The sequence below is a fragment of the Taeniopygia guttata genome, chromosome 2 (genome assembly GCF_048771995.1).
Source record: "Taeniopygia guttata chromosome 2, bTaeGut7.mat, whole genome shotgun sequence".
Classification (NCBI taxonomy): domain Eukaryota; kingdom Metazoa; phylum Chordata; class Aves; order Passeriformes; family Estrildidae; genus Taeniopygia; species Taeniopygia guttata.
The window spans coordinates 117804742-117817874 of NC_133026.1; the positions used below are offsets into that span (position 1 = coordinate 117804742).

At 36.1% G+C, this 13133-nt stretch overlaps 1 protein-coding gene across 12 annotated transcripts in view; it reads left to right on the forward strand.

Annotated features, from left to right (window-relative positions):
- The window catches only part of CSPP1 (centrosome and spindle pole associated protein 1), a 64766-nt gene that overhangs the window by 39301 nt on the left and 12332 nt on the right, over positions 1-13133 (forward strand). For 10 of the 12 annotated variants that reach the window (XM_072924722.1, XM_041713924.2, XM_072924725.1 and 7 more), the window contains 9 exons: positions 836-948; positions 1994-2143; positions 3357-3503; positions 4286-4390; positions 5429-5495; positions 6931-7051; positions 7748-7893; positions 8430-8570; positions 12348-12403. In XM_072924722.1, coding sequence (XP_072780823.1) covers positions 836-948; positions 1994-2143; positions 3357-3503; positions 4286-4390; positions 5429-5495; positions 6931-7051; positions 7748-7893; positions 8430-8570; positions 12348-12403 — 1046 coding nt within the window. The remainder of the gene's footprint in view (positions 1-835; positions 949-1993; positions 2144-3356; positions 3504-4285; positions 4391-5428; positions 5496-6930; positions 7052-7747; positions 7894-8429; positions 8571-12347; positions 12404-13133) is intronic. The other 2 variants (XM_072924724.1, XM_072924727.1) reach the window with 2 other exon arrangements.

Sequence of the window (13133 nt, forward strand, 5' to 3'; positions counted from 1 at the left end):
CTAGGCTGTAGCAGTAAACATGTGCATTCCTATGGGAATACTTTATTGGGTTATTTATGCTTTCATCTGACTTGGGTCTTACCATATAGGGAAATATAATGTTCATCTCTCAGTGGAGATATATTGCTCTTGCACATCTTTGAGGCACTATCCTTCAGAGCAGACATGATATGAGTGAAAAACATGCTGTATGAGTTGGAAAGTTAACACAACTTACTCTACTTTTCCTTTACTTCTTTCTTTGTCTTCTGCTTCTTGTACAGATTCTGTTCTGCAAAACCTGCTCTGTGTTGTATCTGAATTAATCCTCCTGTCTAGAGTTTTGTAGATGGTATGGTTATGTCATGGTCATAACTCAGGGCTAAAAAGGAAACCTGACACTTTATACTGGCAGAATTCAGATTTCTGACTGCTTAGAATTTTATTTGCCAGTCCGGGGCTTTGCTTTTTGTAGCATCCTTTGCTATTTTGTGTAAATATTTGTTCTGTTAGGATGCTCTGTTGAATTGCAAGCAGTAAAGTTACAAAGTGTAAAGTATTTGCTATTCTAATTAATTTGGAGGTAATCTTCTTAGATAATAATCTGCAGATTGAACAGTAGAATGGATGACTTTAGTAGGTGTTATTTCGTAGAAATGCAGCTCACTTGGATGGTATTAAACAGTTAAAACCTGGCAATTATTCCAGGCAGAAAATGTAAAACTTTCAAGCCTAGCTAGAGCCTTGAGTTGCGACTGCCATAAGCTTCCTTTTGAAAGGTCTCGGATTCCCCCTTCCTCACTCTGGCTTCCTGTCTTAGGTTTGTTTTTTGTCTGTAACCTTTCCCCTCCCTTAGGTATTACATTTGCACAGCCCTCTCCTTTCGCTCGAGGTAATGTGTTTGGTGAACCTCCATCTCCAGAGCAGCTTAAGCGACAGGAGTCCTACAAGAACTTCCTGCGTCTACAGGTGAATGCTCATGCCAGATATCATCCAATGAAATAAATTGTAAAAAGAGGGTTTACACTCAGTAAATCATCACTGCCCACCAATGACCTTACCTGTGCTATCACAGCCGGTTCTGCACACAAGAGGTGTACTAAAAGCTACATACTGTAGAGTTTCTTGGATTTTGGCTTACATAGTATCATCAGACAAGCATTTCTTAATAGCTGGCTTCTTTCATCTAGGCTCTATTTTTTTCTGAAGTACAGCTCTCTAAATATGGTATTGAGTTCTGAAACTGTGCATAGAGTACAGTTTGCATGCATAAATGACTACAGAAACCAAGATGTTTACCCTTAGAGGTCTATGTGATAAAAATGCATGGGTATCAAAATGAAATGGTGATCATAGTCATAGTGTAGTTACTTATTGATGGGTGTATAAAACCTGGTTTTTCTTCAACCAGCTTATGTCTCCTGTCCGTAATACTTCACTTTTAATCTTATGCTGCATGAGTTCAATATCAGTTCAATTAAATACCATTATCAAGGAAATAATAGATAATTTAAGAGACTACTAAAGTCATACAGTAGTTTGATGTGGATCTCTTGAAAAGAGATCGAGTTTTTTTCCATGCATAGGGCTGCTAAGTAGACTAAAGAATGGGCATAACTTTTGCTTCAGTAAGTCAGCACTTTGTGTAATAATACTACAATTGTGGAATGGATAATTACCATTTTGGTTTCCCGTCTTCCATTATGTAACCAGTGAATAAATGTGTTACTTCAGCACATCTTGAGCAGAGCAAGTGTTAGGAAACACTGTGGTTTGATTAGTAGTGTTTGTAAGTGTTTCCTGTAGGGGGAGTGGCTCCAGTGGCCAAAAAGAAATAGTAAAATAGAATCATTTTTTAAGTGTATTCTAAGCTGAAATACGGGCTAGGCTCTAGGGTTCTTTCAGTTGCACCATATAACTTTTGATTTTGCAAGTAGGTACTGCAAATATGTGGTAAATGTTGTTAATCAGATTGTTACTGGCTATTGACAGTTGAATACTTTTTTTTTTTAAGATTGAAGAAAAGAGACGTAGGGAAGAAGCAGAGCGAGAGAAACTTAGAATGGAAGAAGAAAAAGAGGAAAAACGACTTGCAGAGCAGAGAATGAGAATTCAAAAAGCATATGAAGAGGAACTAGAGGAGAGAAGGAGGAAAGATGAGGAGGTGCAGTATTTTGATACTTTGACTTCTTTCCATCCTAAACTAACCCTTTGTAATATTTGTTGTCTAGAAGGTAAGCTGAGAAGTGTCCTGTGAATTGATCTTTGCTTTTAAATGGGCCTGCATTAGGCAGAGAAGAAGTGGAAGATTGTCAGCATTAACGAGCTCATTCTTTTCACACTTCATGCCATACTACAAACTTAAAGTATTGTTAATTCTTTCAAGAAGAAAAACCTGTAGTTTTGTAAGTGACAGTTGAGTTCTCCTTTCTAAAAGAAATTGGTGGTGAGGCCAGTAAAAAGCTTTATCGAATTGTTGAATTAAAAAAATATCATCCCAGTTTTTGTCTTAAATCTAGCTCTCAGAATTTTTGAAAAATGTGACTGTGCAGGAGTATTTTGTAAAGAGTTTTTGAATTGGCAAGGAGATATCTTTGAGATAAGAATACTGCTTGTTTTGGACGAATGCTGATCTAGTAAATACTTTTCATGGAGGTAAATTCAAACCTAAATCAATACCCGTGGATTTAATTTATACCCCAAATTTTTATTTCTTGGGTTTGCATTTTTTAATAAATCTGCATTATTTAGAATATAATAAATAATTGTGGGAAGAGGACACAAGGCCATCAGAGAAGGAATCTTTCAGTGCCTTATGGGATTATGGAAGACTAGGATGTAGGACTTGAAAATTTCTTAAGACAGAATATTTAATCTTATATTCTTGATTCTCCTTCCCTAGTATGAGCACGTTAGTTGGATGAGCCTTGTCTTCTGGATACCAGAGCTGGTCTAGCAGAGAGTAGGGAGCTACCCGGTGTCATTGCTATTCACAGTCACACAACTAAAACTGAGACCAGATGATCATTTCTGTGCGGTCTTGTGATAGTGTAGTGCATGTCTGCAGTATGTTTTAATTGAATCCTAATTTTTGGAAATGACTCCTACAGTTTTGCCTTAGCTGATGGCAGATCTGGGGTCACAAACTGGTGTTCATAGAAGTTGTTAGGAATTCTCTTTAATGATGTTAGCAAATCCTGGGCTGTTGCTGTTTGATATTTGCATAAGATATATTTTAATTTGGATGTTTAAAGTCAGACTAATGAAATATGCTTTTTTATTTCATACTAATCACTTTGATGTGTAATTTTAACTTTTCAAAGGGAAAGAAAACAAATTATTAATTGAGCCTTTTTTATGTATTAATTATGTTACAGCGAAGATTGAAAAATAAAGAAGTAATTCAATTAAATGAAGAAAGGAAAAAAGAGGCAGAAAAACAAGGAAAAGAAAAAGAAGAAAAGCAAGAGGAACAACTTAGACAATATTTTGAGAAAAAAAAGATGGAAGAGGAAAAGAAGACGGTATGTTTAAGTGACTTTTCTTAGAAAACTTAAAAAAATAACTGGATTTTAAGAAAATCACATGATTTCTTAGACCTCTACCTTCAGTGTTGTTCCCCTCTCAGTTTATCAAACTGCAGTAGACTTAATGCACAGAGAACAGAAAAAATGGAAAAATCAGACATACTGAAGTAGAAACTTACCTTGTTGATCAAATTTGCATTAAAAAATAGTAAAAGCAAGATTAATAATCTGCACTCAATAGTTGATTTTTATATCTGCTGTGAATATTTATAAATTAAAAAAAATTATAAATAAACATTTATTTATTTTATAAATAAAATTGTTTATGAGAGGACTGGTAAAATTGTTCATCCTAAACAGTGGTGGTTTTTGTAATTTTATTATTTTCCTTTGACCTGGATGATGTAAGAAATCCATCATATAGGATTCTGATGGACAAAATCTATGTAAATTATAAAACTCTCTCTCTTATAAAATTTGTACTAAATTTCTTTAATTTCTGTAAAATGACAGATGTAAAGGAAGTGTCTAGAAAAAAAAAAGATATATAACTGAAATATGAAAAAAGTATTAAAATTTCTAGAGGTAGGACAAAAATATTACAATTTCTCTGGGTAGAAAATAAAAATCACATGAAATAATTTTTGCAGTTGTTTTATGCACTTAGAAACATTTCTTTCTGTCAGAGGGAAAACACTAACAAAACTTTGCCTGTCCAAAAGAACACTTTATTCAAAAGCTATAGAGATGTAGTTTCAGCCTTGGTTTCCTCCCTGCAGTTGTCCCGGCAATCTTCACCCGTCATTCCCGCTCTGCAGAACAAATCAGTAAGAAAAGAAGAGAGGATTCCCTCTGCTGAGAGCCATCTGTCTTACTGTGCACAAGTATGATTGTTAGACCAAACTTCTACTGGTTTATTTAAGAAAGTACTGTGTATGAAATCATGCCGGGGTTTTAAAGTTTGCCAGTTATTACTGGAATGCTGTGGATAACAAGACAGTCTTTAATCACTCCTGGAGCTCTGAAATTTAAGGTTAAATTTTATTTCAGATACTGAAGAATTTTTTTTGTGGTGTGTTATTTTTTTTTCTACATGTGCATTTTCTGTAGGAATGAGTACCTCATTTTGGAGAGGACATACACTGTCCAGACCCTTACCAGGGATCTGATGATCTCAATATTTAGGATAAGAAAGTTTATGTATAATCTAGCAGCTCATCATTTTCACTCACAGAAGAGCTTTGCTCAGGCATGAAGTTTAATGTTAATTTGCAGCTACTGACATTCTTGTGTAATCTTTGTTTTTCAAAGTACAAAAAGATTATTACTCCTAAAATGCTTTTGCCTTCTTCTCTGAATCACAAATGAGTTACAGTAGTGGTTCTGAGACCTCTCATTTCTTTTACTTGATAGTCTCCTCTGGGGCTTTTTTGGCTTTTAAAATAAACTCCTAGAAGAGAGTAGATTAAATAATTGTTTATGATATTTGAATCTCAGGCCATACTTCTGTCTTTTTATTGAGAAAGTGTTTGTTTGTTTTTTTTACCAACTCTTTGTCTGAACTGAGCTAGATACTTTGTAGTGCAGTTTCAGAGAATATTTTATGTCACACTTTAAACCATTGCTTTCCCTAAATTTCCTAAATGTGAAGAATGATCTGGAGGTAGGTCAGTTTTATTTCCTTAGCAGTACTTGGTATAGATTTGTTTAGAACTCTGAATAGTGCATTATAGGTATTGTCATAGTAATCTGGATTATACATTGAAAGATCCGATTTGAAAAAAACTTAGGCATTCACAACCTATAAGGTTGCTGTTCTGACTTCCAACTGTTCATGTAAATTAGCTGTAAAATAAGGAAATAAAATGTACTGCAATTTCTTCCTTGTACAAATTACATTTCATATTGATCATAATCAATAGGATCCTCCACAGCCCAGAGCTCCTTCTCCACCTGTCCCCGCTAGAAGAAATCATCTGCGTTCATTAGGTGGGTATGTGTCTTCATTGCAAGCTTGCTTTCTATTACAACAAAACCTTTCTCTGCTACAGTTCCTTTTCTTGCCTGGAAAAGAAGAGTCCTTTAAAGTTTCTGTCTAGGTGTTTTCTCTCTTAGTACAATTAATGTATTAGCATGATATATCTGAATTTTTAACACAAAAATGCATTCATTATGTGTCATCATAAGGAAATAGGCTTTTGTAAAAACTCTGATATTGGAATAGTCTGCATGGGAAGAGCTGGATCTCTTGGAACTGTGGTACCACTGTGACCAGAATATGGCAAAACGGGAAAGTTTTGGATTGGCTGAGTAAGGGATTAGACCTTCAGAGTGTAGAGCATTGCAGCTCTAACTCTTAAATTCTACCTACCTTTGTTAGTCTGCCTAATCCTCTCCGCATTCCTCTTAGCTTTTACTGGTTGTTCTAAAATTCAGATGTGCTGGAAGGATCTCCTTTGGTTTTCTTATATTAGTTATCCTGACAATATGTGGGTGGAAAGCAGTAATTTTTCTGCTGATAATTTTTTTACAAGTATATAAGAAACAGTGCGTGAAATGTAGCAGTAAGTGATGTGCCACAAATGCTAGCCTGCAGCAGGAAGTACCTGAGGCCATTCTAGGGACTTGTGGATTTTCTACTAAATGGAAGGCAGAGTGGTTCTTAATGCAGCCATTGGAAATTAATTGACTCAGACCTTCTGTCACGAGAGAACTAAAGACATATAAAGTGAGTCTCGTGTTCGAGGATTTAAACTAGTAAAACTTGCCTGCTAAGTTCTGGACACTAAAGTCTAAAAGTCAGTCAAATATCAAACTGTAAGTATATTATTTGGAAAATGAGGAATTTCTGAAACTGGTTTAACTTGTGGAGGAATGCTATCCTGATAACAAAAAACAGCATAGACCCAAAGCAGGTCTGAAAAGTCAACATAAGCATGTAATAAAAATTGAAGTTAGAACTCTTGACCACTTAAGAGAATCTACACTAGGCAGACAGATAACCAACTTTTGAGTCAAGAAAAAAAATTATATTGAGTGCCTGCAGATACCACTGCAGTTCCTGTTATCTGAGGACTGTGTAGGTTTGCATATTTCAAATTAAGTCTATTTACTGGCAACACCCACTTGTATTTCATAGCTTTTCCTTTTCTAAATACAGTGAAACATTTCCAGTGACATTTGTGTTTTCTGCTGTTGAGGGGTTCTGGTCCTTGTGCTGTCTCAAAATATAAACTCTGATCTTATTTCTAGTGTATGAAATATTGTGATTTTTGTGTCTGAGACCGACATTTGTACAATCCTTGTCTTAATTAACATTTCCTCATACCTGTTTTTTCCCTTTATTTTTTTACTTATGTTTATAAGTAGGCAGCATAGTTGCTCTGACATGCCTTATTTTTAAATTATTTGTGCTAAATTCCAGAGGAAAGGAAGAATGTGATCAGCGAATTATCAGAGATGAGGAAACAGCTTCGTAGTGAAGAGAGGCGACTGCAGGAACAGTTGCTAAATGTGGCCAGTCATGATAATGTACCAATTACACGGTAAGAATTTAGTCTTATGTTTCCAAAGCTAGATTTTTCACAGGAACTTACTGTGTATAACTAGCTAGTTTAGTTGACCAACACACATGAGTAGAATGAAAATAACAAGGTAGAACTTGTATATATATGTATTTTTTTTTTTCCTAATGTGTTTGGGTTTTTTCCAAGACTCTTCCTAAAATTTATTGTAAGAATGGCTGTACTGGTGAGATAGGAAGTTGCAATGCTCTGTCTTGAAAAGTTGTCCAAAACAGATGTCTAAGGCAGAATTATCTCTCATTACCTATTTTTTTGTAGGGCATAATTTGTGCCTGTAAACTGCAGTGCTACAACTTGCTGAATATGCTTATTAATACTGTACTGTTGTGGAAGTATTTTCCTTCTTACTAAAAAATTATATTCTCTTTATTTAATAAATTTGGTTTGCTTCCAGAACATATTAGCTAATCATACCAATTAGGTGGAAAAGACACAGCCTTAGTTCCACTCTGTAAAATACGAAGGTTTTTTTATTTTTAGTAGGTTATCACTTTTTTAAAACAAGTATGCAGTGTCATTACTTGCAAATGTATTTTCCTATTTTGATAGCTTTATTTAAAGATAAAAGATCTGAACATTATCAATATTATATTTCCATCTAACTCATTAATAATATGGTGTTAAATTGCTTTCTGCTTGTTTTACAAACCTGTCAAGCAGGAGGAGAGAGAAGAATCCAAGGGACATATTTGAGATGGCCAGGCTTCGTCTGCAAGCTCCAGTTCGGCGACCTTCCTTAAAGGAGGCACAAGATCCTGTCAATATACAGAATATCTGGGAATTTAATGAACTTAAATACAAAGGCAGGTAGATCTTCTTGTTACTGTTGAAGAAGGGTAGGGAAGCATCTTCCTTCTACATCTTCCATTCCACACAGGATTTAAAGACAAAAATCAGGCTTTTCATGATCTACTGCCCGTGCAATGCACTTTGTGGGCAGTCTTTTGTTTGTGTGTGTGTGTATCTCTGTGGGACTGTTCCTGCAATTCCATGGAATTCTTGGCCTCACAATGCTGTGTCATCACTCAGAGCACTGGCCTGTGTTCTAGTCCCCGCTGCTTAAACTTCTTGTGCATTTGATATCATGGTGTTACTGAAAATAGACCAAGTTATACTTTTTTTTTTGCCAACCAACAGATAATTTTCTGTGTAACTGTCTGTGTAAATTTATCAGAAAACATGTATTTTTAACATAGTAAAAGTGTAAAATCATTACTAAGTTGCTCATCCGCTTGGCTATTTAACACTATTATTTTTAGATATTTAGATATTTCTTTAAAAATGCTTTTCAGAAATGTTAATTTAGGGAATAAATGTAAATTTCATATCTTTGCTCTAGATCCTGAAACTCGTATGGTCCTGAGGCACATGTATCCTGATCCTCCAAAAGATGACCAGACTCTAGAGATTCAACAGCAGGCACTGTTGAGAGAGCAGCAGAGGAAACTTGACAAAATGAGAATGAGGAGAGAAACAGAAGGTAAGGAATGAATGCTTTGAGGTAAACAAAAATCTTTGAAATTATGTGGTTTGTATTTGGTAAGAATTAAAACCCACTAGCACTAGTTTCACTTCTTTCAAGTGCACTGTCAGCACTGCAGTACGAGACAGTAAAACACCAGAGCACTGAAAGTCTATCATAATGTAAACATAAAAATGATAAGAGTGTTTGGGGGAGCTTTTGTGGTTTTCTACTTGTTTTTGGAGTTTTTTAATTACTTGTTAATTATGTGACTGTTTCTCTTTGGTTCCCTGAAAGTAATTTGACTAGTGCCTCATCCTTTAAAAATTCTAAAGGAATAGTAGTTTTGTTTCTGTTTCTTGGAGAAAACTACAGAACAGTGAAACTCTTTTGCTGAACTGTGAAAAAAATATTAGCAGGTAAGTTCCATGGAGTAAGTTCCATTCTTGAGTTCTCATGGAGGAAGTAGGATGGCTTTGGACTCTAGTGGATTAAAATACAGCCAGTGTATCTTCATCTTGATCTCCTTTTAATGGATGATTTTTTTTTTAATTTCCATTATCTTGGGATGATTTATTTTAAAATTGTATCCAGAAACTTGTATCCATAAAAAGCCTTTGCTTTAGAAACCACATGTGAGATAGCATAACTACTTGGAGGTTCTGGAAGGAAAATATTGCTTGTATCACTAAATAGAGATGATCCTAAGACAGTAAACATTAGCAGCCTGACATGGAAAATATTTTGGCTGCATATTGCAGAATCAGGGAAAACTAGATGTATTACCCCTTTTTTTTTTGCCTGCTACAATTAATTCCAAATGTAAGGTTCATTCAGGTATCTTTTATAAACAGTCATGAAAGAGCAGTATTTCCAGTTTTAGAGGATGTTTAAAATTGAGAGTTGCTTAAAGCTATACAAATGAACTCAGTTTTGAGTGCAAGATACACATTTATTGGGAAAGTGTTTGCCTCTTTGCCTCTGTAATTCAGACTGGTCTAATTAAATTTTTGAAGAGACAGTAACTTTATTTCTGTGGTGGCTTAGCCTGTGCTAGCAGTTGGACTCCCATGTGGCCGCTCTCTTGCTTGTGTCTCCTCACTCCTGCCCTTTGGGGAAACAGAAAGAATAAAGCCTGTTGGCCAAGGTACAGATGGAGAGATTGGTTAGCAGCTGCTGTCGTGGGCAAAACAGACCTGACCTGGGGAAAACTAACCAATTACTATAAGCCTAAATGCTTGATTACTGACTTTGAGTAGCAGAAAAAAAAAAAGTCATGAAGTCTGCACCTTTTCTGCCCCTTTCCTGTGCCCAGTTTCACTCCTTCATTCTCTGTCCCTGCTCCCCTTCCTTGGTACCACCCCAGGTAGCAAGTTACTTCTGTGATGCAGTGAGGGATGTCAGGCTTGGGAAGGGGCCATTTTGGTCATTACACAGCAGTTTCTCTCTGCTGCTTCTGTCTTCTTGCACCTTCCAATCTGCTCTACCATAGTGTCCTTCAGGGGCTGCAGGGGAATCTCTGCTCTGTCACCTGAGCACTTCTTCCTCCTTCTTCTCTGGCCTTGGTGCCTCCAGAGCTGCTTCTCACAGATTTGTCCTCAGTCCTACTGCCATGGTTTGATTTGCTCTTTCTCACATTTGTTTGCAGAGGCATCACAAACATGACTGATGGGCCCTGCTGTGTCCTGCAGCAGCTCCATTGTGCCCAGCACAGGGTATCTCCTGGCATCTTCCCACAGCCCCCCCACCTTGCCACAGTCACCCATGGAATTGCTCCTTAGGCTTTATTAGCCATAGGTGAAAGTTGGGTATTAAATAAAACCAAGCACATGTGGAAAAAAAAAAAATTACATTTTTGCATACTGCTTTTGAAAAATTGAATGCCTCTTCTGGTCCCTGGTGCTTTGAGGCTTGCACCTGTTAGCTGCTGCCAGACCTGTAGATTAACAGAATTGCTACCAAGATGTAGCTACCAAGGGTGACAGCTGTGTTTTGTTCAGTATCCTGAGTGTTAAAGATAATTCCTATTCTATCTTGGACAGATGAGCTGGTGTTCAAGCAAAGTGGGCCATATTGCTTATGGATAATAGAACATCACAGTTGTAAATAAGTATATCTGTATCGCATTCTGTGTTAATTATATGGTTGTATCTTTTAATGCCTAAATGGAATGTATAGGCTTGACTTCAGTTTTCCTCTTGATGAGATTGACTGAAATGCTGAAAAATAATTCACTGGCTTCAGTTGAGATCTCTCTGCGGCTTGGTTCTGGTTTTCATGCCATTAGAATATTTTTTAATAGACCAATCTGAGAAAGCTTTCATTTAATGTTTTCTGCAGAGAAACCTCCACCATCTAGAAAGCAAATTTGCCTTTTCTATTAATTTCAAACACATGGAGTCATTTAGACTTGTGCTAATGGATAATGTAGGCTTCCATGATGACATCTGAGGAAAGGCCTCTTCAGGTTAGCTTAGATTAGTTGATAGACAGGCAGCTAATTTTTTTAAGTATTTTCTACTGATGCTTCTAGAGGCTCCTAAAGCAGCTTTTTCTCTTTCTCTCTCCTGCTGCTTTACAGCATTATTTAACTTTATAGTCTGTCACTGAGTACCTAGCAAGAGAATTAGTTGTCATCTCTCTGTTGCCAGTTTATTTTCCTCAGAGAGAAATTCATCACCTTCCTCTTGCTGAAAATAGATGAGTGGTTTTATTGTCTGATTTAAGGCAGAAAGAAAGATGAATTAAAGCAGTATGTACTTTTATACAGTGGGTGAAATAATGTGTTATGGGCTGTTGTGGAAAGGCATACCTTTTTTCCCACACTATGTATAAGTGTTCTTTGCCTTGCACGCTTTTTATACAGTTTTCCCTCTGATATGTTTGTTTTTCTCTTTATGTGAAAGAGGAATATGTTGACTGTTAATGAAACTATAAACTGAAAATTCAATGTTTTAAATATGCCAAGTTTTTAAATGCTAGCTGTGGCCCTATAAAGGAGGCAGTCTTTTGCAGACTTGTGGGTGATAATTATTCTGGGGGTGTGAGGGAAGGCCCCAGGAGCAGGTTTGATGTTGCTGTGCTGCAGTGGTGGGAACAGTGTGACAGGAATGGGCTGGGAGTCAGGCCAAGAGGACTGACAGCCCGTGTGCTCCAATGCTGGACAGAAGGTCAGCTACACACTGAGTAAGGTGTTGGTTCTTGCATCTCTGCCTCAAAACCAACCCTAATAAAATAATTTATTTCAAAACTAAAACTAAATAAGAAAGTAACTTCAGTTCTGTTTCTTTGCATTTCCAGCAGGCATTGGGTCATTTTTAGCTTAACTTTCAGGATGGTTCTCTGTGCTCTCCAGAACTGAGATTTTTATCCCAAGATAAAATCGTATATATTCTTATCACTTTTCTCTGTGAAACCATCTCTTTCTGGTTCAACTTCCCTTTTTGAAGGCTGGAAGTGTGGTGTGCTTAGCATGTTGAATGTACATTTACTCTTGGGGCTTTCTGCAGTCCCTGCTGTGGTTGTTATTCCCTGCCAGGAGACAAAAAACAGATTAGAAGTAATAGACTACAGATTTCTGTTTGATTTCTCTGATTCTAATTAAATTTACATAAGGAAACTGGAATAATTGTTGCATTCAAATATCTTAAAAACCCATTCCTTCAGCACAATTTATGTCTATTTAAAGATGAAATGCATACTGATCTTCATTTTTGCCATAATAAGCTGATAAAATATATTTTGTTATTAACTATTTTTATGTCAACCCTGTCATTTTCTCGCTTGTCTATATAGCTTTTGGTGATCAAGAGGATTCTGCTTTGGACAGCTACGCACAAACCATGGGCCTGGTAAGAATAAAAGGTTTTTTATTATATTACTTTTTCAAGTGTGAGAAATATTGTGTCTTTCACTGATTTGGAGAAAGGAATGACAGTTAACAAGACAGCAAACTAATTTGCTTCTTTTTCTGGTCCATGCAAACAACAGCTTTAAAGTTGACATACAAGTTGCTTATCTTTGTATATGGAGATGGCTTGAGTCTTTCTTCTTATTATATTCATTGGTACTTATTTTATATTCATATGATGTTAGATTGCTGCTGGGGGGTGAGAAATAGTAGAAAAAGCCAAGCCAGAAGCAGTTGCTCTGAATTCAGGTCATTTAAGTGGTGCACTTGGCCAGTCAAGAATTGAAATGTTCTCAGATGGAACATTTATTTTCTGACTTGGTGAAAAGAGCAAAATTAAGTGCTATCAAATTAGAATCCTGCACTAACCCAAAATACTGAATAACAGAGTTCAGTTGTATTTCATGGGAATATGAAACAATGAAAAACAAGTGACTGTGCAACAGCAAAGGCACTAACCTCAAGGATAATACTTAACTAAATGCAGAAATGAAACAGTTTTTATTTAAAAAAATCACATTAACGTACTTTATAGTTGTAATTTAATGCCTGAAATTATCATTCAGAGCAATGCTTTGCAGTAAAAGATTTGTTTTCTCTTGTTCTGTTTCCTCTGATAGTTTCTACTGCTTTGATTTTAGAGTGGTTTCAATATAAATTATTCCTCAGTA